The 26,924-nt window shown below is 41.2% G+C and overlaps 1 protein-coding gene across 2 annotated transcripts in view; it reads left to right on the top strand.

Moving 5' to 3' along the window:
• nudcd3 (NudC domain containing 3) overlaps positions 1–24,418 on the top strand; it is a 38,927-nt gene extending 14,509 nt beyond the window's left edge. For both annotated transcript variants that reach the window (XM_048621445.1, XM_048621444.1), the window contains exons 4-6: positions 2,827–2,970; positions 18,529–18,717; positions 23,268–24,418. In XM_048621445.1, coding sequence (XP_048477402.1) covers positions 2,827–2,970; positions 18,529–18,717; positions 23,268–23,378 — 444 coding nt within the window. In that variant the 3' untranslated portion in view covers positions 23,379–24,418. The remainder of the gene's footprint in view (positions 1–2,826; positions 2,971–18,528; positions 18,718–23,267) is intronic.
• The last annotated feature ends 2,506 nt before the right edge of the window (positions 24,419–26,924 follow it).

Here is a 26,924-nt window from a genome sequence, read left to right as displayed (position 1 = left end):
TTCATCATTAAACCCACATCAATAAGAGTGGGTTGGCATGTGATAAAGTAATTAAAAATGTCAGAACACGTAACACACGTCCAGCAAGTCTGTGCACCGTTGCAATCCATAACATCATAGAACATAAGAAATAGGGGCAAGAATAGGTCATTCGGTCCCCACACCCGCCCTGCTATTCAACAAGATCACGGTTGATCATTGCCAGGCTTCAACTCCCAGCTCAGTATCACCGTCGACTCCTTGATAGTTCACACATCTATCTATCCGTAAATACTATGTGATCAAGCCAGTACAAGTCAATGAGTGAGAGAATTGACTGCCTTCTGGGAGTAGAAATCCTTTCACACCTTTTTATTGGATGGTGATTGAAGTTATACACGAGGGGAATATCAATGAAGTTTTTAATCTGGACTTGCAAAGGGCATTTATTGAAATCCCTTACACTTAATGCTCATTGAATTAAAGGCAAGTTATTAATCTGGTTGCAAAATTGACTGTGTCAGGAGATTGAGAGCAATGATAATAGACGCATGCTTTGATTATCAGGATATGACTAATCGTATCCCATGAGGATGTATTGGACCTCAACTACTTACTATATTTATTATCAACTTGAATTAGAAAGTGACACAATCAAATTTGCTGATGACAGGAAGATAGGTAACATTGTAAGCAGGGTAGATGGAAGTATGATATTACGAAAAGATATTAATAGATTATTTGAACGGACAAAACAATGACAAATGGATTTCAGTGAAGTCAAGTGTGAGGACATCGATTTTTGGACTTGAAGGATAAATAGTGGAAATACAGCAACAGTGGAGGTCCAAACTGACGGGGGGTCTGGGAACATGTGAAAGAGACCTTGGAGTTCAGGCTCATAGTTCCTTGAAAGTGGAGTTGCAGGTAGACAGGATAGTGAAGAAGGTGTTTGCTATGCTTGCTTTTATTGGAAAGTGCATTGAGTATAGAAGTTGGGTGTCATGTTGTGGCTGTACAGGACATTGGTTAGGCTACTTTTGGAATACTGTGTTCGATCCTGTTCTCCCTGATGTGGGAAGGATGTTGTGAAACTTGAAAGGGTTCAGAAAAGATGTACAAGGATGTTGGAGGGTTTGAGCTGTAGGGAGAGGCTAATTAGGCCAGGGCCGTTTTTCCCTGGAGCGTCGGAGGCTGACAGGTGATCTTATAGAGGGTTATAAAATCACAAATAAGGTGAATAGCCAAGGTCTTACCCCCAGGGTATAAGCGTCCAAAACTAGAGGGCATCGGTTCAAGGTGAGAGGGGAAAGGTTTAAAAGTAATCTCCGGGGCAACTTTTTCATGCAGAGGGTGGTGCAAGTGTGGAATGAGCTGCCAGAGGAGGAGGTGGAGTACAGTTAACGCATTTAAAAGGCATCTGGATAGGTATATGAATATGAAGGGTTTAGAGGCATATGGGCCAAATGCTGGCAAATGGGACCAGATTTATTTGGGGTATCTGGTCAGCATAGGCGAGTTGGGACCCAAGGGTCTGTTTTCCATGCTGTCCAGCTGTATGACTCAACCTCTGTTTTAATTCATTGTCCCCTTATTCTGTAATTATGTCCCCTAGTTTGAGAGACCTCCATTAGTGGAATCATATTAACATCTACCCGGTCAAGCCTCCTCAAAATCTTGTATGTTTAAAGAAGATCATCTCTCATTCTTCTAACTCACATGAATAAAGACCCTAATGTAATGAGCTGTTCTCAATAAGTTAACCCTTTTGTGCCAGGAATCTGCCCAATTAATGTCTTTTGAACTGCCTCCAATGCCAGTCTATCATTTTTAAATACGGAGACAAGACTATATATCAAACTTGAGATGCAGTCTCACCATCATCTAGGACAGTGTGCATTCACTAGCATTGCCATCACTGAATCCCCTTGTTAGCATTGTCCAAAAACTGAATGGGGACAGGCACACGCAGTAAATATTGTAGCTCAGCTGTAGGACAGTAATTCTCCCTTGGTTCTCAAAGCCTGTCTCCCATCAAGGCTGAAGTCAAGCGTGTATTGGAATAGCCTCTGCTGAGGTGGGTGAGTACAGCTGCAACAGCACTGAGGAAGTTTAACACCATGCAAGATAATGTAATTCATTTGGTAAGTGTAAATTTCCACTACTAACGGGGCATTGTGCTGTGTTCTGTCCAAACTTCTGCATTGAATGCTGTAGTCAAAATATTCCCAAATTTTGAGCTGTGTGCTAGTTCCTGATGCAGGATGGGCAGAAGGCTGATGACTGGATGCATTGTAAGACACCAAAAGATGTATCTGGTGCATAGTGGCTCTTTAACAACATATTTTAGTTAGGCTCACTGCCTGTGCAGTTTTCTTCAAATCCCTGTAGTTTCATCCCTGATCACATGTTTATCTAATTCTCTTTGAAGGTTGTTATTGAACCTGTTTCTACTCACCAAACAGGCTATACATTCCAAAGCATAACACGTAATTACACCCATTTCATGGCATTTTGTGCACATTGTGCTGGAGACTAATCTTTACTTTCTAAAATTAGGCTTTCGTCTATTCTACTTGTCGGAGGAATTACTTCAGTTTGCTGCCTCAGTTCTATCCCCTCAGATTCAGCATAGAAATCTAGTCATCGATTGAAAACTTGGCAGAAGCCAGGGATGATCAAAGCTCTGAAAGCTGAATACAGACTTGAAATTGCAGTGAAGTATTTTGAGACTATGAAAATCTTTTTGACTCACATAAAATGTAATTAGGAAGTAGAATTGATGTGTACAAGTGATGCTGGTTAGAAAATGAGAAAGGCTGTAATTGCATTTGTGTTTACACACAGGTTTCTGTTGACATACAAAGCAACAGTCTGCGTGTAGCTGTATTGGAAGGAGGTTGTGAGCGAGTCATTGTGGATGGAAAGCTGACACATAAGATCAATACAGAAAACTCTATGTGGAGCTTAGAACCTGGACGCTGCATCTTGGTAAGACTGCCAGCACTTTCCATACAACATTGGAGATAAATATAGGCAGTTCGGCTGAAGAGATTGATACAGGTGTGAACGTTTTATTCGAATTGTCTCCCACCCATCTTCATATCACCTCGTCAGTGTACCCATTTCTTTTCTACTTCATGGATTTATTTAGCTCCCATTAAATGTAACAATTAAGGAATCCAAAATGGGCAGTAATGAGTCTATGAAATGAATACACTGTGAATCACCAACCAAGCCAAATGACGAACAGCAGAGGTGGCTTTACATTCAGGATTTTGTACTTCAATTTTTTTCTTGTCTTGAGATAACTATCACTGGGAGAGTTCCACATCTGCCATCCTCCAATGTCTTGCCAAAATGAGTACTTTGAAGTTGAAAGCCCAAGTGTTGAGCACCAGTCTGACTTAAGAATGCAGAGTGATCTGTAAGGTACCTGGGTGGAACATGAGGTGTTGTTCCTCAAACACCACCACTCTGTCTGTAAAAATGACCCCGAGCTTCCGACTGCCTGCCATCTTGGCACACTACTGTGTTCCCATGCCAACATTTCTGTCTCGGGCTTGCTGAAGTTGGACGGTGAAGCTCAATGCAAGCTGCAGGAGCAACATCTCATCTTCTGCCCAGGTTTCTTTAGAGCCCTCAGGACTCAACATGGAGTTAAACAATTTCAGAGTGTGAAACTCTACCTCAATGTTCTTTACCCAACCCCACACCCCAGGTCCTACATGGGTTATTCCCAGCACTGCTGACACATTTTTAAATACCTAAATTTCCTGTTAGTACCTGTACAGTATTTACCTCTGTCCCGGCTTTCTGACAGTCTCCATCTCTAAGACTCGCTTCTCCACTGCTGCACCACCACTTCCACCACTGAAAGTGTTATCTGGACCGATAACCTTCGCTGTCCAATAATGTGAGCCAGTTTGTGTTTCTACTGGGAACGAATTACTTTGACTGAAGACTGGCATCTCTGATGTTGGAAACTGTGTGAGGAGGCTTAAGTGGATCATTCATTCAGTAACATTTGGGACTCAAAATGATTGTGAACATTTTACCCTTGTACCTTGTACTGATTTGCTGATGTTGGCCATCACTGAGGATGTAGTGATGTGGAGCCTCTTTATTTTAGTTTCATTGCCCACCCCCATGAACAGCTCGATTTGCTAGTACTGCAGATTTTTGGATTGATCATTTGCTTGTGGGATTGCTCAGCTTTGGCATGCTGCTTCTACTTGGTAGAATGCATGTGGTCCTGCCTCATAGCCTCAGGTTCACATCTCACCCCCGTGCTGCTCCTGACATTATTTTGTGAACTTCTGGATTGAACTAGTTTTGTCCCAGCGCTTTGTTGGTAATTGTTGTCTGAGGGTTGTGCTGGGCCACTGTAAGATGGTATTTGGATGCATTTCTGTTGTTTATGGCCTGCTATGCGTCAGGGATGCCCAGCTGTGAGCTGTAGGTATGTTCCAACTCTATTCAATGAGCACCGTGATAGTGCACACCACGGTATTTTAATTCATTCTTGTGAATGTGGGTGAGATTCAGGATTCAGGCAAGTGACGTATTTAAATTAATTAATGGGATGTGGGCATCATTGGCTTGGCCAACATTTATTGCACATCCCTCATTTCCCAGAGGGCAGTTAAGAGTTAGCCACAGTGTTGAGTGTGTGGAGTTGCATGTCAGATTGACCAGGTAAGGATGGTAGATTTTGTTCCCTTTATCACGTTTCAGGAACAAGATGGATTTTTATAATAATCAACAGCAGTTAAGCTAGCTCTGTTTTTCAGATTTTTTTGAATTAAGTTCCCAGAATCTGCCGTAACTCTTTTCAGACCTGTGCCCCCTGATATTAACTTGGAGCTGTTGACGACTAGTCCACTAACATAGCCTCCAGGCAGTGGTGCAGAAGTAGATTTCAGTCTTGGCCTTGAGGAGGACTCTGCACCTGTGACAGACAGAATTTCTGTGGAGAGTCAAGTAGGTTTTTCTGTCTTGTTGGTGTTCTCATCACTTGCCACAAGCCCATTTAGTTAGCTTTGACCTTGGGGCTTGGTCACATTTGTCAGTAATGGTCCTCCCGGGCCATTGTTGGTGATGAGCAATAATGTACCTCACCCAGAGTGCCTTAACAACCTCACTGCTACTTCCCAGTGGTATTGAACACGGAAGAGTTTTATGTCATCATCTCAAGGTGCAGCATTATTTAGGGATCAACACTGAGTTTCTGTTTCTGTGTTCGTCCTAATGCCATGACATTTCATGGGACTTGGCTTCAAAGTTGAGGATTTGAGGGTGACTCCATCTTGACTGTATTTCACTACGCTGCTACTGTTGGTTCATCTGTCCTAATTGTGGAACGGGGCAAGTTGGAAGAGCCTAGAATATTTCAAATTGGATATTGAAGGTAAATTTTGCTGTGTATGACCATGATGGGCTGTGATTCAGTCATGATCTAAGCTTCGCCACATATCCTAATATGCATCTCGATCTGTCTTTGTCTTGTGACAATTAAAGCTGGTCAGAAGTCACATGACACCAGGTTACAATCCAACAGGTTTATTTGAAATCACAAGCTTTCGGAACGCTGCTCCTTCATCAGGTGGAGTCCATCTGACGAAGGAGCAGCGTTGCGAAAGCTTGTGACTTCAAACAAACCTGTTGGATTGTAAACTGGTGTCATGTGACTTCTGACCTTGTTCACCCCAGTCCAATACCAGCACTTCTATGTCACAATTAAACCTTGGCATTCTATATTTCTTTTAGTGTAAATCTTTTTATTTTGCATCTCAATTTGTAAATTTTCACTGTGCAGGAGCGTTTTTCCCGACCAGGGACAAAAACTCAGGAGGCAGGCAGGATTCGGGCAAGCGAAAGATGTTTATTCAAGCAGGAGCCCATTTATGCAGGGAGAGAGCCAAAGGATCTTCCCCAAATCTGGCTTCGGAGGATAGATCAATGACACACCCTTTACTTTTCGAAAGAAATACAGCATTCTTTTACATTTTGTTTCTGAATAATCAAACACCATGTATTCACTGTTGTTTCCCCTTAGTCCAAACACCCAATCCTGTAGGACACCGAATCAATGATGGGCACTTCTGTGGACAGCCCCAGGTGTCCATGATATTAGCTAGACATTGTAATTGCTATGCTTTGGGATCTTTTCATGCATCCTATTCATTTGCATTCCATTTGTTTAATGGCTGTACTCCTATGGATCTTTCTCAGGCTGCTTTATCAGTAGGGACAGGTTGAATTCCATTATCCATTGTATTTTGGTGCTGTCTTTTATCACATTCAGTTCCTCTTATTTTCCCACTGTCCCAATTGCAAGATGTAAAAATAAACAGTCAGTTAGTTTTAACCTTATAGCAATTAGTTAACTTATGCTGTAAGGTTAATTAAAAGTTACACATCTACTTCTGTTAGGATATTCTAATTTATGTGTTGTGAGCAATCTATCTTGTTCAGGGCATAAGACAAGGCGTCTCCTAAGGCTAGTTAACCTTCGCATCTAAGCTTCAATTTTTTTTTAATGCTTGTATTATATTCTGGTCAGGTATTGAAACCAACTTCTGTGATTAAAGCATTTTAAACGAGAAACTATTTAATATTGCAGGTAACTTTAAAGAAGCATTACTACGAAATAATTTTAGCTCTCGACCTTGCAGCTGCTTAGGGACTTAATCTAGCATCTGATGTTATTCATTTATTGGGACAGTCATCCTTTTATTAATGAGGCACGAATTGGTCATTTATCTGTCCTAAGGCATCTTTTTATCAGAACTGTCTCGATGGGAATATACAGTATTCTTTTACTGACCTTATGTCAATTGTGTTTAAAGATACCATTGTATTTCACTGTGTGAGCAGGCTGCTTAGTTTTGCTTGGCGTCTGTCTTGCATCTTGTAAGCAGGCATGGGCTGCTTAGTGTATTCAGGTGCAGGTCACCTTACATAACCAGGTACAGGTCACTCCCAACACAGTGCCTCTGGAGTTTTTTCATATTTTGAGCCTTTCTTGTCTTCCAAAAACATTGACAGAAACTTTGTTGCACAACTTGCAAAAATGCACTTTGCTTGTGCAGTATTGATCCAATGATGTCTAAAGGCATGCATCTTTCTGGCAGCTTCAATATTACCATTTGTTTTGAGTTTTTTTTTACTTAATATACACAATGACTGTTGGGACGCAAGTGGAAACTTGCTACTATGTCAGCAAAGTTGTTTGAAAAGAACTTGGATGAAGCTATCGTGTGTGTCTCTTGCCAGTTGAGACCTTGGTCTAAATAGGTCTCATTATCTTTTTATCCTCATACGTATGATCCTTTTTGATTTGACGCAGTTCCAATTACAGAAGAAAACTGAATTGTTTCACAAATCGATTTAAGATTTAGGATTAAAAAACAAAAACAAGTTGCTGGAAAAGCTCAGCGGGTCTGGAAGTGTCTGTTAAGAAAAAAATCAGAGTTAACGTTGCGGGTCCGGTCGGTCACTCGGGGTCACCGGACCTGAAACGTTAACTCTGATTGTTTTCTTCACAGATGTTGCCAAACCAACTGAGCTTTTCCAGCAACTCCTGTTTTTGTTCCTGACTTACAACTTCCGCAGTTCTTTTGGTTTTTATTTAAGATTTAGGATTGATTGTTTAATGTTCTTTGGCTTTAATGTTTTTTGATGGGCATGCCAATGATGGATCTATGATGAAGTTTTCAACATGTTTTCCTGTTGTTTGTGCTTTGGACGCTTCAATCAGTTTCAAGTAAATTAATTTTGATTGAGTCCGATAGTTGTGAGGGTCAGAGTTGACGTGCAATTCAGTGCAATTTTTTTCACAAAATACTCTCAAGGCACAAAAGGGGCTATATGCTTGAATATTTTCTAAAACTGTGCTCTTTCACTGTAAAACTCATGATTCTTAAACTAATAACTCTACCAATTGCAATGTTAAATCTTCGTTAGGTCCTTATCTTCTCTGGGTGCTCTGGTTTCCTCCCACAGTCCAAAAATATGCAGGGTAGGTGGATTGGCCATCTTAAATTGCCCATAGTGTCCAGGGATGTTTAGGTTAGGTGGATAGCTCTGGGAACTGCAGGGGTAAGTCAGTGGGTCTGGGTGGAATGCTGTTTGGAGGGGCGGTGTGGACTTATTGGGTTGAATGGCCTGTTTCCACACTGTAGGGATTCAATGATCTATGATATTCCTGGCTCCCAGGTAAGGACCAGGAACTAACCGTGAAATTGGCTAGGGTGCACAGTTGGTCTGATGAACTTGGTGAAGGTTGATCTCACACCTGGTTACCGTCTCTGTATCTCTGTATCTCTGTATCTCTGTCAGTGCTCTGCTGCTGGGCCAGGTCACGTCTTCACTGAGGGAATGGCAGCCATGTGTCCCTTCTAATCCCTCCCTGCAGAAATCTTGTAGAATGTTCTCTGGCCCTGAGCTAATTAATTTTCCGAGTCAAAGTCACGGTATCCAATGGGATCCTCAGTGCCACACGTGGAAGATGCTGGGGCTGCAGTCAGTGTCCATCCCCCGACGTGTCAAGGGCACACTCCCCTCTCCATAAGTGATCATGGCTGGAATCTGGGGCTCCAGCGAGTCTGCTGGCTGTACTCCAACACATGAACCAGTCTCATTTTCTAAGCCAAGTCCAGCCTTGTCGTTGCCTGCCTTTGTCTTGTGCAGATGTTTTGGGCTTGGCTACTCTCAGGTGGCCCATTCTTGTTTTGGGCTGAGCCATTCAAGTACTGGCCGATCTGGCCTCATATTTTGCACCCGGCCTTCAATGACCAGAGATGTCATCCAGTAAATACTGAAAAGACTAAACTCATTAAGCAACATATAACACATGTAATTCATTGAGTATTTGACCCCGAGGTGAAGTTCTGACAATGTATATGCTCTCTCATAAACGATCCCTCTTTATCCGTAACTTGGCCTTTGTCTCATCTTATCTCATTTGGCTTTTCAGATTGTGATATGGTGTGAAGAGGCAGGCAGGAGTTGTATTCACTTTTTGAAAAATATGTGGAAGTAAATTTCCGCAGCTTACTCATTGGGTAAGCGGTAATGAAACAAAACGCTGCATTCAATCCTGAGTGTAAACTAAGGCAACAATAGAATGCTAAGATATTCTTAATCTCCCTGAGTTGTGGAAGTTGTTAAGGGTTCCTACTCTTGTTGTCCAGTGATGGTTTTTGTACGGGGACATGATTGGCAAATGCATAACACGGTGTAGAGCTGGAGGAACACAGCAGGCCGGGCAGCATCAAAGGAGCAGGAAAGCTGACGTTTCGGGTTGCGACCCTTCTTCAGAAATGGGGGAGGGGGAAGGGAGCTCAGAAATAAAGAGAGAGGAGGCTGGGGTTGGTGAAGGTAGTGGGATGGTGATAGGTGAGTGCAGGTAGGGAGTGGAAACCTTCTGCATCAGACAGAGGTTCACCTGCACATCTGTTAATGTGGTCTACTGCTCCCGATGTGGCGTCCTCTACGTCGGTGAGACCAAGAGGAGGCTTGGAGACCGTTTTGTAGAGTGCCTGCGCTCTGTTCACGACAAATGACAACACCTTCCAGTTGCGAACCACTTCAACTCCCCCTCCCACTCCCTAGACGACATGTCCATCCTGGGCCTCCTCCCGTGTCACAATGACGCCACCCGGAAACTGGAGGAGCAACACCTCATATTCCGCTCATGGCCTAAACATGGAATTCACCAGTTGTAAAATCTCCTCATCCCCGGCCTCAATACCGTGATCAACACTCCCTTTTACCCCCGCCTCCTTGACCTGACACAACCTGTCCGTTTTCTCTCCCACCTTTCCGCCAATCCCCACCATTCCCTACCTGCAGTCACCTATCACCATCCGACCTACCTTCCCCAGCCCCAGCCCCACCCTTCCTCTCTCTATTTATTTCTGAGTCCCTATCCCCCTCCCCATTTCTGAAGAAGGGTTCCGACCCGAAATGTCAACTTTCCTGCTCGTCTGATGCTGCCTGGCCTGCTGTGTTCCTCCAACTCCACACTGCGTTATCTCTGACTCCAGCATTGGTAGTTCTTACTATCTCTGATTGGCAAATGCATGTTTCATTCGTTCTTCTCATCCTCCTATTCCACAATCTTCAGTTCACTGTTGAAACTTAGTCCTGAGTTAGAGTTAGAGTGAAAAACTAATTGCGAGAGGAATAATGTGGATTCTGGTGGAAGAGAAAGTTACTAGAGTGTAGGTGTTTGCCTCTGGGGAACCTATGTCAGGTTTGCGAGAGGAATGGGATAGAATCTGATTGAGATGGTCAGATGAGGAAGGATGCAGGGCTCTGAGGCTTGATGCAGCGTAAACAGCAACGACTGATTGGGTGGAGAGGCCTGTTTCTGTATAGGCTATTTGTAAGCAGTGAACAGATTTTTTTTCTTTGTTCATGGGATGTGTGTGTCACTGGTCAGGCCAGCATTTGTTACCACAATCAGTTGCCACAACGTGCCCAACCTTGTTGCTATGGGTCTGGAGTCAAGTGTAGACCAGACCAAGTGAGGACAGCAGTTTCCTTCCCAAAAGGACATCTGTGAACCAGATGTTTTGTTTTTACATGGCAATCGACTGTGCTTTCATAGTCATCATTAGACTTTTAATTTCAGACATTTTAAATTAAATTCAAATTGCACCATTTGCGACAGCGGGTCTCAAGCGTGGGTTCCCAGAATATTACTTGGGTCTGCAGATTAACATTCTAATGATAGCGCTTGGACATTGCCTCCAAAATCGAAAGGGAACAGAAAAGGGAAAGATCTGTCTTTAAAGTGATAATCCTAGCTCTTCGACTTGGATTTTGATTGCGCTGCATCTTACGGTTTTCCCAGGTGAGCAACAGCATTCTGTACTGAGGCCTTCATCATGATTTCTTGTGCTGACCTCTTGGAAAAATTCTTCAAATTTTTGAATGGCACGCACTTATTTTAAACTGTCTTAATGTCAGTGTCAAAATAGCATAAGCAGAGATGCACTAAAAATAGAATAACAAATTAAACCTGCTTGTCTGTAGTTCATGTCTCACTGACAGGGTGGCTGCAGTTGCCAATGTAGCATGTTGACCCTCTCTTATGCAGACCTGTGCAGCCTGATGCTGCTAGCTACATGACAACAACTTTAAAGAATGGAGTTCATGTTTCTGAAATAACTTGAATCCATGTTTTTTGGTTGGTTGAGCGTTGGAATTTTGTCACCCTGACAAACAGACGTGTTTATTTTACCTCTAAGTGACATTGGGTATCCCTTTTCTCTTCACCTCATCACTCTTTGTTCACTGTATATTGCAAGCCTGAGCAAATTCTGACCACATTCAGCCCATGTGTGCATATGAGAAAACATGCAGTCTGATTGTTTAAATGACTGTTCGACACAAGTGTATATCTCTGCGAGCTGGGTACGTGTGCACAGATTCTCCTGGTATCTGGCCACTTGGGGTCAGGAGTTCTGTGAAAACAAAATTCCGATGGTGAAGTTCAGGGGAAGTATTTTTAAAGCTAAGAGAAGTCCTCCAGGGAAAATAGAAGTAAAATACTGTGATTTCTAGAAATACCCAATAGGCCTTGCTGTATCTGCAAATAGAGAAACAGAAATAATTTTGAGTTGACGATGACTCTTTGTGGGAGAGTCATTTTGACTCTTGAAATGTTAACCGTTTTAATTTCTGCCTTTACATAAACTACCAGATCGGCTGAGTATTTCCATCACTGGAGGTTTTTATTTTCTTTGAGGTAAGTTGGATTTTGCTAGTAATTAAGAGTCTGGAAGCAGGCCTTTGTGGAGTATGCATTGCTATCACGTTCAAGTGGACATGATGAAGCAGTGAGGGCAACAAGTTACCTTGTAGATTATTGCAGTTTTTAGTTAGATTTTGGTTTTGCACATGTAGGTAGTTGTTATTCCAAATCATCAACTTATTTTTCAATTCAGTGTCTTTATGAAGTCTCAAGCAGTTACATCTTTTACACAGCTGTTAAACAAAAAAGTCGTGTTAAAGGTTTTAGTCTTGCAGTCATCAGGGCAGAATCACAAGAATAACAAATCTCTAAGGGAATGACAGTTTTCACTGCATGAGAAGAAGGTGCTGATTGTTTGACGAGTAAACTTTGGTAGATGTGTTGCAACGGAGAATACAGCAGGCAACTTTAAACTTCAAGGTACTTAAACTTCGGTTTAACTTCAAACCAGGGAAGATGACTCTGATCAATGCATTGCTCTGGGGAATGCTGGGCCTTTAAACCTTCATTTAATTGAGACGTGGACTCTTTGGGCCCTGTTGTAAATAGACGGAGCTTCTGGCATGTGTAAGTAAGCCACACTCTGATTCTGTCTGAAGGTCTTAAATTGGTTGTTAGTGTAATTCTAGTTTTGTTTCCTTGCTGAAGCCCATGATTCTGTGGAGTAATTCTGGCGTTTCTGGAATTAGTCCAGGATTTTCATCTGGGACATTGATACCTGCATTAGTACAGCAATACCAATTAATTTATTGCCTTTAGACAGTAGAATCATTCATATATTTATAGTCCTAAAAAAAATTGTGTGTCTCTTCATATCTTGTCCACTTGGATTGTATACTCCTGGAGCCATATTTATAACTGTGAAAATTTAGTGAAGTGAGGAGATGAGAAAAACTATTCTCCATAGGGCAGAGAAAGCTTGGTTGAGATGCAATGGACTTGCTCAAATTCATAAAGGTGCGGATAAGCTAAACGAGCAACAAGTGTTTCTCTGTAGCGGATGACCATTGAAGGACCTTACCAAAACTTGGCCGAGGGATTGAAGCACAGGTGCCTGCAGTGAAAATGCATGACTGCATATCTCTGCAAGCAATCTTGTTTTAACATTTTGTTTTAGCCATTTCAGTATTTATATGCTTAAGTTTGTATTGAAAAGCATCTTCCCTTTCTGCTGGAGGTACAGCTCAGCTTTACATCTCCAGAAGAACAGTTTTGACTGTGATGACTGATGACTAATGAGCAGTGTGGTTTCAAGGTATGATCTTGTGATAAGAGGAAATTGAAAAATAAAAATGCACTTGCTAGGACCTCTTTTGAAATATGTTGTGAGGTTGTTAAATCCTGAAAGGAGGATGAAAGTAGAGAGAGGATGTACTCCTTAAGGTGGAGTGGCTAAAGTACCTTTTAGTCACTCCAGATTTGCTTTCTCGTGGTCATTCTTGCACATCCTTGCATTTGTAAATTAGAGTGCAACATTTATTTTGGCAAGGTAAAGTGAAAACACTCTTGTGGAAATCTGAAACAAGAGAAAACCCATTGAGCAGATCAGTTAGATTGTGGGGAGAGAGAAATACAATCACATCAGAGTTTAACGCCATTGTAAAGAAGAGTTTTGATTTTGTTGATCTATGTAATGAAGTATGAAATAATTATCATAATTAGATCTATGTTTTAATTGTTTTCTTTTCCAGCTGGGCGTTGAAACAATTACCATCACCAGATCTGGCTAAGTTTGTCCAATTCTGGTCTGATATCAGCCTTGTTTTTTTTTAATGAATGACCAGTATTACTTTTGCCAAATGGTCAGTTTTCCATTCAGCTTTGTGCCTGGTGATTAATGGAAGTTTGAGGGTTTCTGTGAGGTGCTATTATTTCATAAAGCTGTCTGTTCTAAAAGCCATCTGTGTGGAAAATATATTGTTTACGAAAGCCACAAAAGCCCCTGTTATAATCAGTTTCCCTTTGAGTGGTATTTAATAACATGTATGCTGCTGCAGCCATCATTTGTCTGAGATAACTTCAATTTTGGTGTTTTGTAATCTATAACTTCAATTGTAATTCTCTTGTCTTTCCTTGCCTTAATTTTTCTTCATTTTCTGACACGTTGAATTCTGATCACATCCTCATTGAATGATGGTGTCCAATGGTGATGAGTGGCTTAACTGCACGCACAGCTGAAATTGCATTGTCCAACTTGAATGATATCCGCACTCACGTTAATTTAGATTACTCCTACGTAGTGATGACTAAATGTGCAACAGGAAAATTATTGAGCAATACAATTATTTTAGATCTTTAGCAAACATGTTTGTTATCGTAACCCAGAGATTTACAAAATGAGCATGAGGTTTCCATGTCTGTCACCTTGTTGTGAGTATTTTTCTTCAGTATGGATGATGCAGTGGTGGAATGGGTGTGCACAGGAGATGCTCTTGCATCACTGAACCACGATATTCGCAAGGGAAACTTTGGGTGCTTATCGTGAATTCTGGATGTGACTTGTACAAAGGTTTGCATTTGGAGGATAATATTTCAAATACGTTTTTTTCTATATGTTTCCTAATTAACCCCCTCAGCCACATTATCACACACCTCAGGAGCAGGTGGGACTTGAATCCAGGCCTCTTGGCTCAGAGATCAGGACACTACCAGAGTCCCTGTTTTTTGTTGAATTATAGTTCAGTACAGAGGCAAGCATTCCCAACACATCTGACCAACTTGAAGGCCAACTGCTGCAATTTCCCATCCACAGACAACAAAGCATCTGGACTGTGCATCGGTTTCTTTGTTACTAATATGGGATGCATTGCACAAGCACTTAGTCTGCCTCAGGCAGTGGAATGCATGCCAAAATAAGTACTGGGTTTCAAAATGGAGTCTCATGTGAAAGATGGGCTAAGCTTCCTCCAAGCAAGTCTTCCATGTTTAAATCAGTTCTCATCAAAGTCAACTTCATGTTTTGAAGGTGAGAACTTGGATTATTTGCTTTAGTTATTCCTCTTTATTTTCTAACATGGCTTTGCTCTGAAATAACTGGATAACCCTAACTGGGGTAGCGTGCTGGAAGTCAGACCTTGCTATTCTAGGAGTCATCAACAAAGTTCAAGATTTTTAGAAAACGCACCAAATTACCCAATTTACCTTTGTTTCACACCCAGGTTGACAGAAAGCACAAACCAGCTTTCTGAACGTAACAAAAATTATTACTTATTATCATGGAAATAGACTGAAGCTACAGTAAACATACAACACGACTAGGTAAAACTCTTGACACTTACATAAATGCTCCTCTACAATCAGATACAGGTGGGGTAAAAACTGGGAAGGCAGTTCAGTGGTCCGTGCCCACAGGAAAATGCACAAAAGTGGATGTCGGGAATGTTGGATGAGCCAGTAATCCTAATGCATGGTGGAGTAGGTTGAAGGGGCTGAACGGCCTTCTCCTGTTCCTATTTGTTACGGCTTGCTGAGATGTTTCTTGTGCTGATCAGAACGCTGCTTTTTAATCTTCCTTGTCTAGATACTTTCACCTGTTTGCTGGAGGGGCAGGGTTACTGGTTCCGAGTTAATTTTCTTTCCACTAGTAGGACACGGGCATCGCTGGCCAGCATTTTATTGTTTGACCCTAGTTGCCTTTGAGAAGGTGGTGGTGAGATGCCTTCTTGAAGTGCTGCAGTCACTGCTGTAGGTTGACCCATAATGCCAGGATTTTGATCCAGCACCAGTGAAGGAACAAGAATATATTTCCAAGTGAGGACGATGAGTGGCTTGTGGGGGATCTTAGCAGGTGGTGGTGTTCCCATATATCTGCTGCCCTTGTCCTTCTAAATGGAAGTGGGCATGGGTTTGGAATATCCTGCCTAAGGATCTTCAGTGAATTTCTGCCATGCATCTTGTGGATAGTGCACATTGCTGCTGCTCAGCGTTGGTGGTGGAGGGATTGAATGTTTGTGGATGTGATGCCAGCCAGGCGAGCTCTTTTGTCCTGGATGGTTTCAAGCTTCTTGAGTGTTGTTGGAGCTGCACACATCCAGGCAAGTGGGGAGTATTCCATCACACTCCCCACTTGTGCCTTGTGGATGGAGAGTCGAGAAGTGAGTTACTTGCCACAGTATTCCTACCTTCTGACCTGCTCTTATAGCCACTGTTTATATGTAATGAGTTAAGTTTAGTTTGTTGGTAGTGGGGGATTCAGTGACCATAACACCATTGAATGTCAAGGGGTGTTGGTTAGATTGTCTCTTGTTGGAGATGTTTATTGCCTGGCATTTGTGTGGTGTGCACGTTACTTGTCAGCCTAAGCCTGGATGTTATCCAGATCCTGATGCAACTGAACATGGACTCCTTGAGTATCTGAGAAGTCACAAAAGATGCTGGTCACTGTGTAGTCATCGGCGAACATAGCACATCTTTCAACAATCCTTGTTTTTCAAAAACTGTTTTTTTCCTGTTTTAATCCACAATCAAAAGTGTGGAAGTGTAAAAAGATGCCCTCCTTACAGTAACAAAAACAAAGTTGCTGGAAAAGCTCAGCAGATCTGGCAGCATCCGTGAAGGAAAGAACAGGTAACGTTTTGGGTCCGGTGACTGTTCCTCAGAACCCCTCTTTACAGTGACTTGTATCCAGTTCTCTGGTTGAATTTTATTTTTCCATTCATTTGTGATTTATTTAGCAGATTGCTGGCAAAGTTGTTGGTTTTATTATTTGAGTCTTTTAAACTGTCTTTCTTGTCCTGGTTTCTGAAGAAAAATTGCTGCAATTTCAGATTCACAAAGAAGCTCTAAAATAGTGCATTAATTCTCAGCAAAAAAAGTACCACAATTTCTGCACAAGTTTTGATAGCTAACTCGTATCTTAGAAAGACTGGGCAGAAAAGTTAAAAGCAAAATATTACTTGGATGATTGTTTCAGGCTTGATAAATTGAATGGCCATTTGTTTTTGTCTTGTTTTGGAGGTAGCTGCATGAGAACTCAATACATTTTAGGCAGAGTTCAAAACGCACAGGAGGTGGAGTCAAATGCCTGTAATGTTGAATCCTGTTGAATGACTTAACTCTGATATGATGGGTTGTCTTCATAACGAGACCTTACACAGCATCTTTTTTGGTTTATATCAGTCAATATCCCCCATAGTTTTAAAAGAAAAACTGCAAGTTGGACACTGCTGTCCAGCTAAAATAATCCCAGGATAAGTTATTTTCTAACTTGAAGGTCAAGTGGGATTGTGTGGTTTACAGTTCAGCTACATGAGATTGTTACTTTCGGAGGTGGATAATTTGCAAGAGGGAAGTACCAAGAATCTTTGGGCTAAGGGAAACGTAACAAGCTTCTGACTTTGCTTTTCAAGTTGCAGTTTCACAAACCTGTAAGACACTGTACCCAGGGACAACAAGAAGCCTCCAAGCAAGAAACATCTCTTACCACTTCTCTTTGAAAGGAAAAAAAGACAGAATACCAAGAGAAACACGGAAAGAACTGCAGATCCTGTAAATCAGGAATAATAACACACGTTGCTGGAAAAGCTCAGCAGGTCTGGCAGCATCTGTGAAGAAAAAAATCAGAGTTAACATTTCGGGTCCGGTGACCCTTCCTCGGAACAGTTCAGAACAGTTAACTCTTCTTTTGTTCTTCACAGATGCTGCCAGACCTGCTGAGCTTTTCCAGCAACGTCTGTTTGTTGTTCCTCAAATACCTAGAGACTCTAGGCAAAAAATTCTACAAGAAGAAAAGACTGACATCCAATTGGTTGAATATTGAATTGAAAATTGACTGTTTTCGTGTGGAAAACATTGTGTCATTGTTACTGAAATATCCTAAGACTGTGAGAATTAATTCAACCCACTCTTATGGTCTGGACTGGGATCTACAGAATTTATTTTTCCACCCATCATATTTGTGTCAAACCATGTGGTTTTTGTCTCTTCGTTGTGAAGGATGTATGTATACTTGGGGTCTGAAAGAGCTCTAGCTTAAGTCCCACAATAGTAAATTAATGTGTTTTCAGCCAGTTGTCATCACATTAGTTGTTAACAACAAATATGTGGGTTTCTGTTTCTTGCAAAACCCGACGTAGTTTAGTTTTGTCCTGAATAACAGGGTGAGGTAAATTATCATTATGGTTTATTTGGATACTTAGATGTTTGTGACGGCGTGTGGAATTGAGAGTTCGATTATCAATACACTGTTTCCAGTTGAGTCATGAAATTGCAACCATCAGGAACATCAATTTTTGCCACTATGTTAAGCATGTATGAAAAAGAAAATATTGCCAGAGAGAATCCTTGTCGTATTTTATGTTAAGCTTGAGATTAGCTTGTGGCAAACTTGAGTTTAGCAATCCTTTCATGACTGCAATATGAGGGGTTAGACAAGAATGACCTGCGAGCCAAGAGTGTTGCTTTTTCAGATTACTCTACTCAACGATTCACGCATTGAAATCGGTGCATTCTAAACTTATTACTTCTCTCTAACCTACAAGATATCAAGTGGTTTAAAACAAATGTAGTTATGATTTCTGCAGGATCTTTCCCTTTGTTTTAACATCATCTGTTCTTTCATGCGGATATTGAATTACCAAGGGCTTTTCATGAACAATAAATACATTACAAATGGGTAAAGTTAAACGTACCTCACTGCGATTTTCTTGCCTGCCTTTGACTGGGCAAGTGTATCAGTCCATCGGAGACATGTTGGACATGGCCACCTTTTACCCCCAGGTGCTTTTTGATGCTCAGTTTTACAGAGGAAATAATCTGGTTTGCAATACTTGTTTTATTGACAGATAAACCTGAATAAAAATGGTGAATATTGGTGGAATGCAATTCTTGAAGGTGAAGAGACGATCGACATAGACAAGATAAACAAAGAGCGGTCAATGGCAACAGTGGATGAGGAGGAACATGCAGTTTTGGACAGACTAACTTTCGATTATCATCAGAAAATGCAGGGCAAACCACAGAGCCATGAAACGGTAAGCAAGTGCTCAAGAATGGGGAAATGGCTGCTGATTCTTGAACACCTTTCTGAAAAGACATGAATGTTGAAAATTTTGCTCTCTGTCCACACCCCTTTATTTTGATCACAGATTTTGAAAATCGAAATCTATCATGGGAAAAGCTTATAGGGATGTGCACCATATAAAACTAATGGATTGGCTGCAAGTTTGGCTGGAAAGAAAATCTGTCTGTTTTTCTTCCCCTTGATAACTGCAAGTTTTAATGCCCAAAAGAAGTTTTAAAAAATACTTAGTTATGAATTTACTGTGTTGTTCAGTACCTCCATCAGAGTTTTCCCTTTGAAGATCTCACTTGGGTTTTTTATTTTTCCTTTGAATTTTCACTTCTACCTGGGAACAGGTTTGCTAGCCGAAGTATCTGCTGTGTGTTTGTACCAACAGCATGTAATTGTGTGAAATGATAGAGTTCTTTTCACTTAGTCTCTGTCATAATCTTTTTTTTTTAAATTAGCTGAGGCAAAATTAGGTGACAAATGTAATCCAGATCAAATGTATTTCCTCTCTATGTGACTATTCCTGTGAAGTCCACAAATTTTCTAACATGACCGGTTGCAACACTTAATGTTTTCTTTGTTAATTGATATTTTTGTTGATGCTGCTGGGTGTGGTTTCCCAATCAAAAGAAAATGGGTTTGTATCTTCCAAAACATCTTTCTAAGCCCTCTTGCCATCATGCTGAGTAGAGCATTCAAGAAGATAGCTTCGTTCCAGATTTCTGCTGAAGAACACTTGTCTGTCCCACTACAAGAACCTTGATGCATGTGTCACCTGTGTGCAGATTCCTGATTAGGGATATAAATAACTTGCTGGAAAAACTCAGCAGATGTGGCAGCTTCTGTGGGGAAAAAGCAGAGTTAACGTTTTGGGTCCAGTGATCCTTGTTCAAAACTGTAGCTCAGAAAAGCTGGGTATGTATGCTGAGGAGTGGGAGTGGTGGGAGGAGCAAATAATAATTGGAGATGGATCGCAGAGAGACAGAACAACAGTCAGGCAGGCCGAGGAATGGGCAAAGGTCAGCCTGGGAGAATCAGTAGCTGCTATTGAGGACCGTTAATAGCTGATAGTGGGTTGTTGTGGTAGCAACCCAGGTGATGACAAGGCTTGGTGTGGGGGATTGGGGCATGGACACCGGAGAAGATGCTGAGGCCCTAAAATTATTGAACTGGATATTGAGTCCTAAAGGCTGCAAGGCCCCCAAGTGGCAGATGAGAAGCTGTTCTTTCAGTTTATGCTGAGCTTCATTGGAGCCCTGCAGCAAACCTGAGACACAGATGTTGGCCAAGGAACACTGTAGTCTGTTGAAACAGCAGGCAACCTGAAGCTTCGTCATTATTGCAAACATAACGCAGGTGTTCTGCAAAGCGGTTGCCCAATCTGCGTCTCATCTCCCCGATGTAGAGCAGACCTAATTGTGAGCACGCGATTGAGTCAAGCGCAAGTAAATAGCAGCTTCAACTGGAATCTGTCTCCGGCCTTTGGGTAGTGAGTTGGAAGGAACCACAACCAACCCATTAGCAGCTATTTATTCTCCCAGGCTGACCTTTACCTGTTCCTTGGTCTGTCTGACTATTGTCTACTCCTGCCCCCATCTGACTCCATTTTCAGTATATATACCACCTTTCCTGGATGCAATCGGTTCTGAAGAAGAGTCACGGTACCTGAAACATTAACTCTGCTTTGTCTCTACATTTACTGCCATACCTTCTGACTTTTCCCAGCAACTTCTGATTTGTTTCTGATTTCCAGCATCCGCAGTTCTTGAGTTTTGTTGCGTTTAAAATGTGCAGTTCAAAAAATGGCCATTCAGCTCATTTTCCTGCACCAGCTCTTTGGAATTGATTAGATGGTGTTATCCATGTTCTATCTACTTCTGTCTTGAATATGCTGAGTGACTGAACACTTCTGTCCTCTCTGGGGTAGAGAATGCCAGACCTACTGAGTTATTTCAGCCATTTCTGTTTGTGTTTTTGATTTCCAGCATCTGCAGTTCTTTGCTTTTTTTACTTAGCTCCTTAGGGATGCCCAGTTCGCTGTCTTGTCCCCGCTGTCAATCTGCTGATGGTGTAGGACTTGGCAAAAATGACTGTGCACAGAGAAGTTGTCATCACGATACTCCTGTGCTGCAGTGAGGCATGGCTGGTGTATCGGCAACATATAGAAGTACAAGAGAAATTTCACCAACATTGCAAACAAACAATTGAAAGCTTTTAGAACATCTGTTCAAGTTTTTCTTGAAACTGCAGCATTGACCACAGACTTGCTGCTACTGGTTCAGAATGGTGACAACTTAATTAAATTTCATCATCTTTGACATGTCACTGCCTTGATGGGTAGCAAGATGGCTAAGAAGGAAATAAAAGAAAGGAAATCCTCTGGATCCTGCGACCTAATGGAATGACTAACTGTGCGTTCAAAGGTGTGTAGATTGAAAATTGAGCTGGTCAGTTGTTAAAGACCTAAGTCACAAACATTGACCCTGAGTGGACGACATTGTTGAATTGAGGGATAGGTGACATTGATTATCTAACATAGATAACCCAGGGATCTAGGGAAGGAAACAACACAGGAATGCAAGCATGTTAAAATGAGCTGCGCAGGTTTAACTACTGTAGCAAGCTGAATTGGCAGTTATTTGCAGTTGATGGTAAGGAAATAATTTGTCAAATACGCAATAGAACTCATGAAAGGAGATTATAATTCAGCATGCAAAAGAAGCTTCACCAACATGGGTTTCCTCCCACGGTCTAAAAATGTGCAGGTTAGGTGGATTGATCATGCTACATTGCCCACACTGTCCAGCGATGTGTAGATTAGGTGGATGAGCTATGGGAAAAGCAGAGTTACAGGGATAGGGTAAGGAAGTGGGTTTGAATGGAATGCTCTTCAAATAGTCTTTGTACACTTGATGGGCCAAATGGCCTGCTTCCATGCTGCACGGATTCTATGATTCTGTAACAGCTTGATTGTTACTTTTTGTCTTGCATTGGCTCTGAAAGATGTTGTCAGAATGGCTTCATCTTCTGTAACAGTACCCTGACTTGGTGTGTGAATTCTGAGCTTTACAGTTGCTGTTGGTAGCATTTTTCCTCTGGTCAAAGTGGTAACTGTGTAAGACTACCGTCAACAGTTCCTACACCTTAAACTCATTTCCATGTGAAATAGCATAAATATTTTGTTTGGTGATGAGGCCTTAGTTGGTCAACCAAATTTTGCTTCAACTTAATGGTTTTGATATTGGCCTGTCTGGTGAAATGAATAGAACCATTCAATTCATATCGCACCCCGTGGGCAGAGAATCGTGGCCAGCATGAGTAATGATAAAATTCATTTGGGCAAAATGATCTTGTTCTTGTCGTAATCTGGTTTAGAAATTCTGTTTTCTTTCTTTAATTTAACAACAGTGTGATTGTTAACGAAATGTTCAGTTGCAACTCAAATGGCAAGATTTGAGGTGAAATCCCGCTCAGCTTCGGTGGACATGGCAAAGCATTTAACTGGAGATAAATGTTCTGCGGGAGACAGGTCTTAATTACATCTAAGTATAGATTTGTGCTGATGGCAGAATGCAATGGCAGCCAAACCAGTTTGATCATTCAAAACTATTTTAAGGCATGCTTATGTGATTTTACCCCGCCATGTGTTCTCTGGGCAAAACCAAACAAGTTTGGTCTTTTTGGCCTTGTATTTGGAAAGTGGCTGAAAGATCCTGGGCCTTTATTTTCATCTCGCTTTGTGCTTTTCTCTCCTTGTCTGCTTGACAGAATCACCTTTATCTTAACTGGTCTGAAGTTCAAATGTAAAATTTAGACAGACGAGTCAGTGACAAAAAATAACCAATGTTGAGTAAAGGTTTGAAAAGGAGTGGACAAAGCAGAAATTTACAGATGAGTTAAGGGCTATTGATATGATGTGTTGAATTTGGTGTATGACTGCGAACAACTGAGTCATTCTCATGCAGCATTGCATGTGGAGTGCTGTCCTATGCAGAAGTTGAAAATACTGCATTCCAAAGTCAGCCATACCTGAACTTCTTTATTTGCCACTGTAGCAGTGTGATTTTATTGAAACCTTTAAAAGTCTGTCCTGTGAGATGTCCATTTATTACAGCACCTGACGTTGAGGCCTCTTGGAATGACATACCAATTTAGCCACAGATTTTTTTGCAAATTTGGATATTTTAATATTGCAAATGAGCTGATGTGATCCTGATTCATATTCAGTGGATCTTGCGTGAGAGAGGATCTTTAGATTAATTGGTCTTGGAGCTGCTGTTGGACTCTGATAAGATCATTTTCCAATCCACTGTCCTAACTTCTCCGAATTGTTCTCATTACCTGTGGCTCTTCATTTTGCTGCCTAAATCTAAATGTATGAAAGTTGCTTCAGGTGTCAGTTCACTATTCTGTGAATGAGCTATGTGTGTGGCTTATGTTCTTCATAAGCTGGGACAAATGGCAATTTTTCCACTTTTGTCAAATTCTTTGTTATTTGTTAATGGTTTCTAGAAAGTGCACGAGATGTTGAAGAAGGGCTGGGATGCTGAAGGTTCGCCGTTTAAAGGACAGACGTTTGATCCCTCTCTGTTTAACATTTCTCCTGGAGCAGTGCAGTTCTAAATTCCTTGCCAACACTATTGATGTACAGAAGGCACTGCATCGGGCCCCAAACACCACGGAAGATCAATACAATCATGGATTGCACTCTTCTCTTGAGAAACAAGAAACTTTCTCGGAGCTTCAAGTGAAGTCATTTGCAAAGCATCGGCTGCCAAGTCTCTATCGCAGACAATGTATTTATTTCTAGTCATTCTTATTCCTGTTCATCTTTGCATAATTTTGATTTTGCTGAGAAGTTATTTGCTGTCTGAAGTTATTTTGGGCAATTTCTCCAAGTATAGTGGTTTAGAATGCTTTCCGGTGAGTAGTGAGATTAGTGTTTGATACTGTTCTTATCCTTTGTGTGAAAGCACTGATATTTATATTCCACTCATGGTTTTGAAATTAAATGATAAAAAGATTTGTGAGCAGACATTAGAGTGATCTAGTCGATCTTAATTTGTATTTGTGTGGTTTAGAAGAACTTGTTTTTTGCAAGAACTTTTGACAGAAATGGAGTGTTTTTGTCTGGTTTTGGCCGAGTGGTGCTCGATTTAGTGTAATAATGTCATATAAGGAGGTTAAATCAGCTGTAATTAAAGTCATGACCCCTTGATAAGATAAAAATGTTACTGAAATTTTGATTTGTTGTCTCTGAGCCAGTTTACTTCAAGGAGGAAGCAGGCCACAGAGTTCACGTAAAGATGTGTGATTTAGTTTCCACAGGTGAGCAGCAACCATTTGAATTAACCTGACTAATAATTAAAATCCAAGGAATACGAGCAGTTATAGAATCATGGAGCCATACAGCATCGAAACGGATCCTTTGGTCCATCCAGTCCATGCCAGCCATGTTCCCAAATTAACCTAGTCCCAGTTGCCTGTGCTTAGCCCAAATCCCTCCCAACCTTTCCTATTTGTGTACTTAGCTAGTGTCCTTTCCATGTTGACTGTGTACCCACATTGACCACTTGGACTGGCAGTTCGTTCCACTGATGAACCACACAGTGTTTAAAAAAAAAAAAAAGAGCTGCCCCTTGTGTTCTTTTTAATTCCTTCTCCTCTCACCTTAAAAAATGTGCCCCCTAGTTTTGAATTCCCTTACCCTCGGGAAAAAAACCCTTGCTATTCACCATATCACTGTCCCCCATGGTTTTACAAACCTCTGCAAGGTCACCGCTCAACCTTCTATGCTCCAGTGAAAAATATTTCAGCCTTTCCAATCTATTTTTATACCTTTTAAACCCACCATTCCCAGCAGCATCCTGGTAATTTTTTTCTGATCCCTCTCCAGTTTAACGATATCCTTCTTCTAACAGGGTGACCAGAACGACACACAGTACTCCCGCAGAGGCCTCACCAACATCCCGTACAATCATGACGTCCCACCTTTCTCAACTCAAATGTCTGAGTGATGAAGCAAACGTGCTAAACACTTCCTTAACCACTCTGTCTAACCACCTGTGACGCAAATATCAGAGAATTATGTACCTGAACCTCTAGGTCTCCCTTCTACAACATTACCCAAGGCCCTACCCATTAATTGTATAAATCCTGTCCTTGTATGTATTACAAAAATGCAATACCTCACATTTATCCAAAAGAACCTCCATCTGCCACTGTTCAGCCCATTGACCCAATTGATCATGATCTCTGTAATCTTTGATCGCCTTCTTCACTGTTCACTATGCCACCAATTTTGGTGTCACCTACAAACTTAATAACCATGCCACCTTTCTTCTTATCCAAATCAACGAAATAAATGATAAACAAAAGTGGACCTGGCACCGATCCCTGAGGAAAACCGCGGTCAAGGGCCTACAGTGTGAAATACACCTCTCCACCACCATCCTCTGTCTCCTCCCGTAAAGCCATCAAGAACCATTCTTGTGAAGGGGCAGTTGGTGACAGATGAAGTATCATATCAGTTTATATGTCAGTTTAGTGTATGTATATTTTACTATTCTACTTTATTCATAGTAACTTCACGTCTTGTGAGTTTAAATGTGAAGCATGTCTGATGTTGCAATACATTAATGCTTTTCAAAAACAGACAGAAGTTCCAGCGGAGCAAAGGATCGATCCAGTGGCTTATGTCATTCACAGCAAGCTTTCCTACTTAGTGTCTGAGACTTATTAGCAGAAAATTCATTTTAATTTCAAAACCATAGGAAACACCCTGGACACCATGCTCAGGTAAGACTTAGTTATGAGAAATTTGAATTAACGGGAACTAAATTATCCAAACGCAGAGAGGAAAAAGTTCTGGATAACACTACATAACACAAATTGGTGGGATATGTCATCAGGAGAAAGGATTTGTGCTCAAGTGTCTGCAGTAAGCGAAACGCCAAAATGGTCTTGAATGTCCATTAGTGAAGATTGTACTCACTAAATACTTCATTTTTGAAATTGATAATTTTCCAAATTGTCACTGACGTAATGGCAGACACGGTAAGATCACTTGAATTGGCTGGGCGCATGTATTCTTCAGAAACAGTTGTATGTTTATGGTGCATTCACGTGTTGGTGAGCTCTCCATTTGAGAGACACCTTTTAACCCTGTTATCTACACATAGCGAATGCATTATAAAGAGGCCCCTTTATTGTCTTCCTGCTTCATCTGAATTAACACAGTGTTGTAATATTGTCTGTTACTGACCTGACACATTCTCATACAATTTGGTTTAATTTGCTACATTTGAAAGCTTCTCTGACAGCAATGATCAAAGTCATGCAATTTGTAAGTGTCTTTTACACCTTGAGTCTGAAGGCACTGCCCCTCCATGTAGCACAGATGAAAATAGTCCTAAGATGCTTTATTTAACTGACATTCTCTGCAAGTATGAGTTACATGGTGAATGCAGGCCATTAAAGCGAGGAAGGCATCACAATGTAATCTAATGTAGTCCTACCTTGCTGTTTCTCCAAGAAACATCAGTGGGTGATGGTTTGGACTCTTGGCTGTTTGTTTACCTTGTTCCTCCCTAAACCAGGCAGTTCTGAGGCTGTTGTGGTACCTCTTACCCTCTGAAGTTTGGATGAACTCATTCATTGGGAGTTAACACTTGGGGTTTCCTGAAATAAACTGCTTGATAATCCAGCTCACCAGTATCTGAAGGGTTACGTCTGCTAGTTGTGATTTACAGTTTTCCCCGATAAAAGCATGATACCTATATGACGAGACCATGATTGCATTTCCTCAGCACAGGCTGCCTTCATACCAAATGGGTTCTCATAGCGCTCTCAGTAAGTTACTGAATGGTTAAAACACAGAGTCATGCAGTTGCCAGCCTCGTAAGTCTGATTGTGAGATAAAAAGAAATTGACTGTATTAATATTTAATCTTTAACAGATTATTGTGAGAGAGATGTAGTTACAAAGAGTACCTTTGAACAACATGCTTAGATACTGTATATAGGTTTACCTTTACCCGGTGGTCTGGGAAACCACCAGCATATTCCAAATGCAGTCTTTTATATATATGTCATCGAATGTAATGGGTCAACTGTTCAGTAAGATAAATGTGAGTTAATTTGTCTACTCACCTGTAGATTCTGCCCTAAT

Source organism: Rhincodon typus, unplaced genomic scaffold (assembly GCF_021869965.1).
Source record: "Rhincodon typus isolate 14 unplaced genomic scaffold, sRhiTyp1.1 hic_rhity00000670, whole genome shotgun sequence".
Classification (NCBI taxonomy): Eukaryota; Metazoa; Chordata; class Chondrichthyes; order Orectolobiformes; family Rhincodontidae; genus Rhincodon; species Rhincodon typus.
Note: the sequence above shows the minus strand (reverse complement) of the source record. Positions and strands in the feature narration are given on the sequence as shown.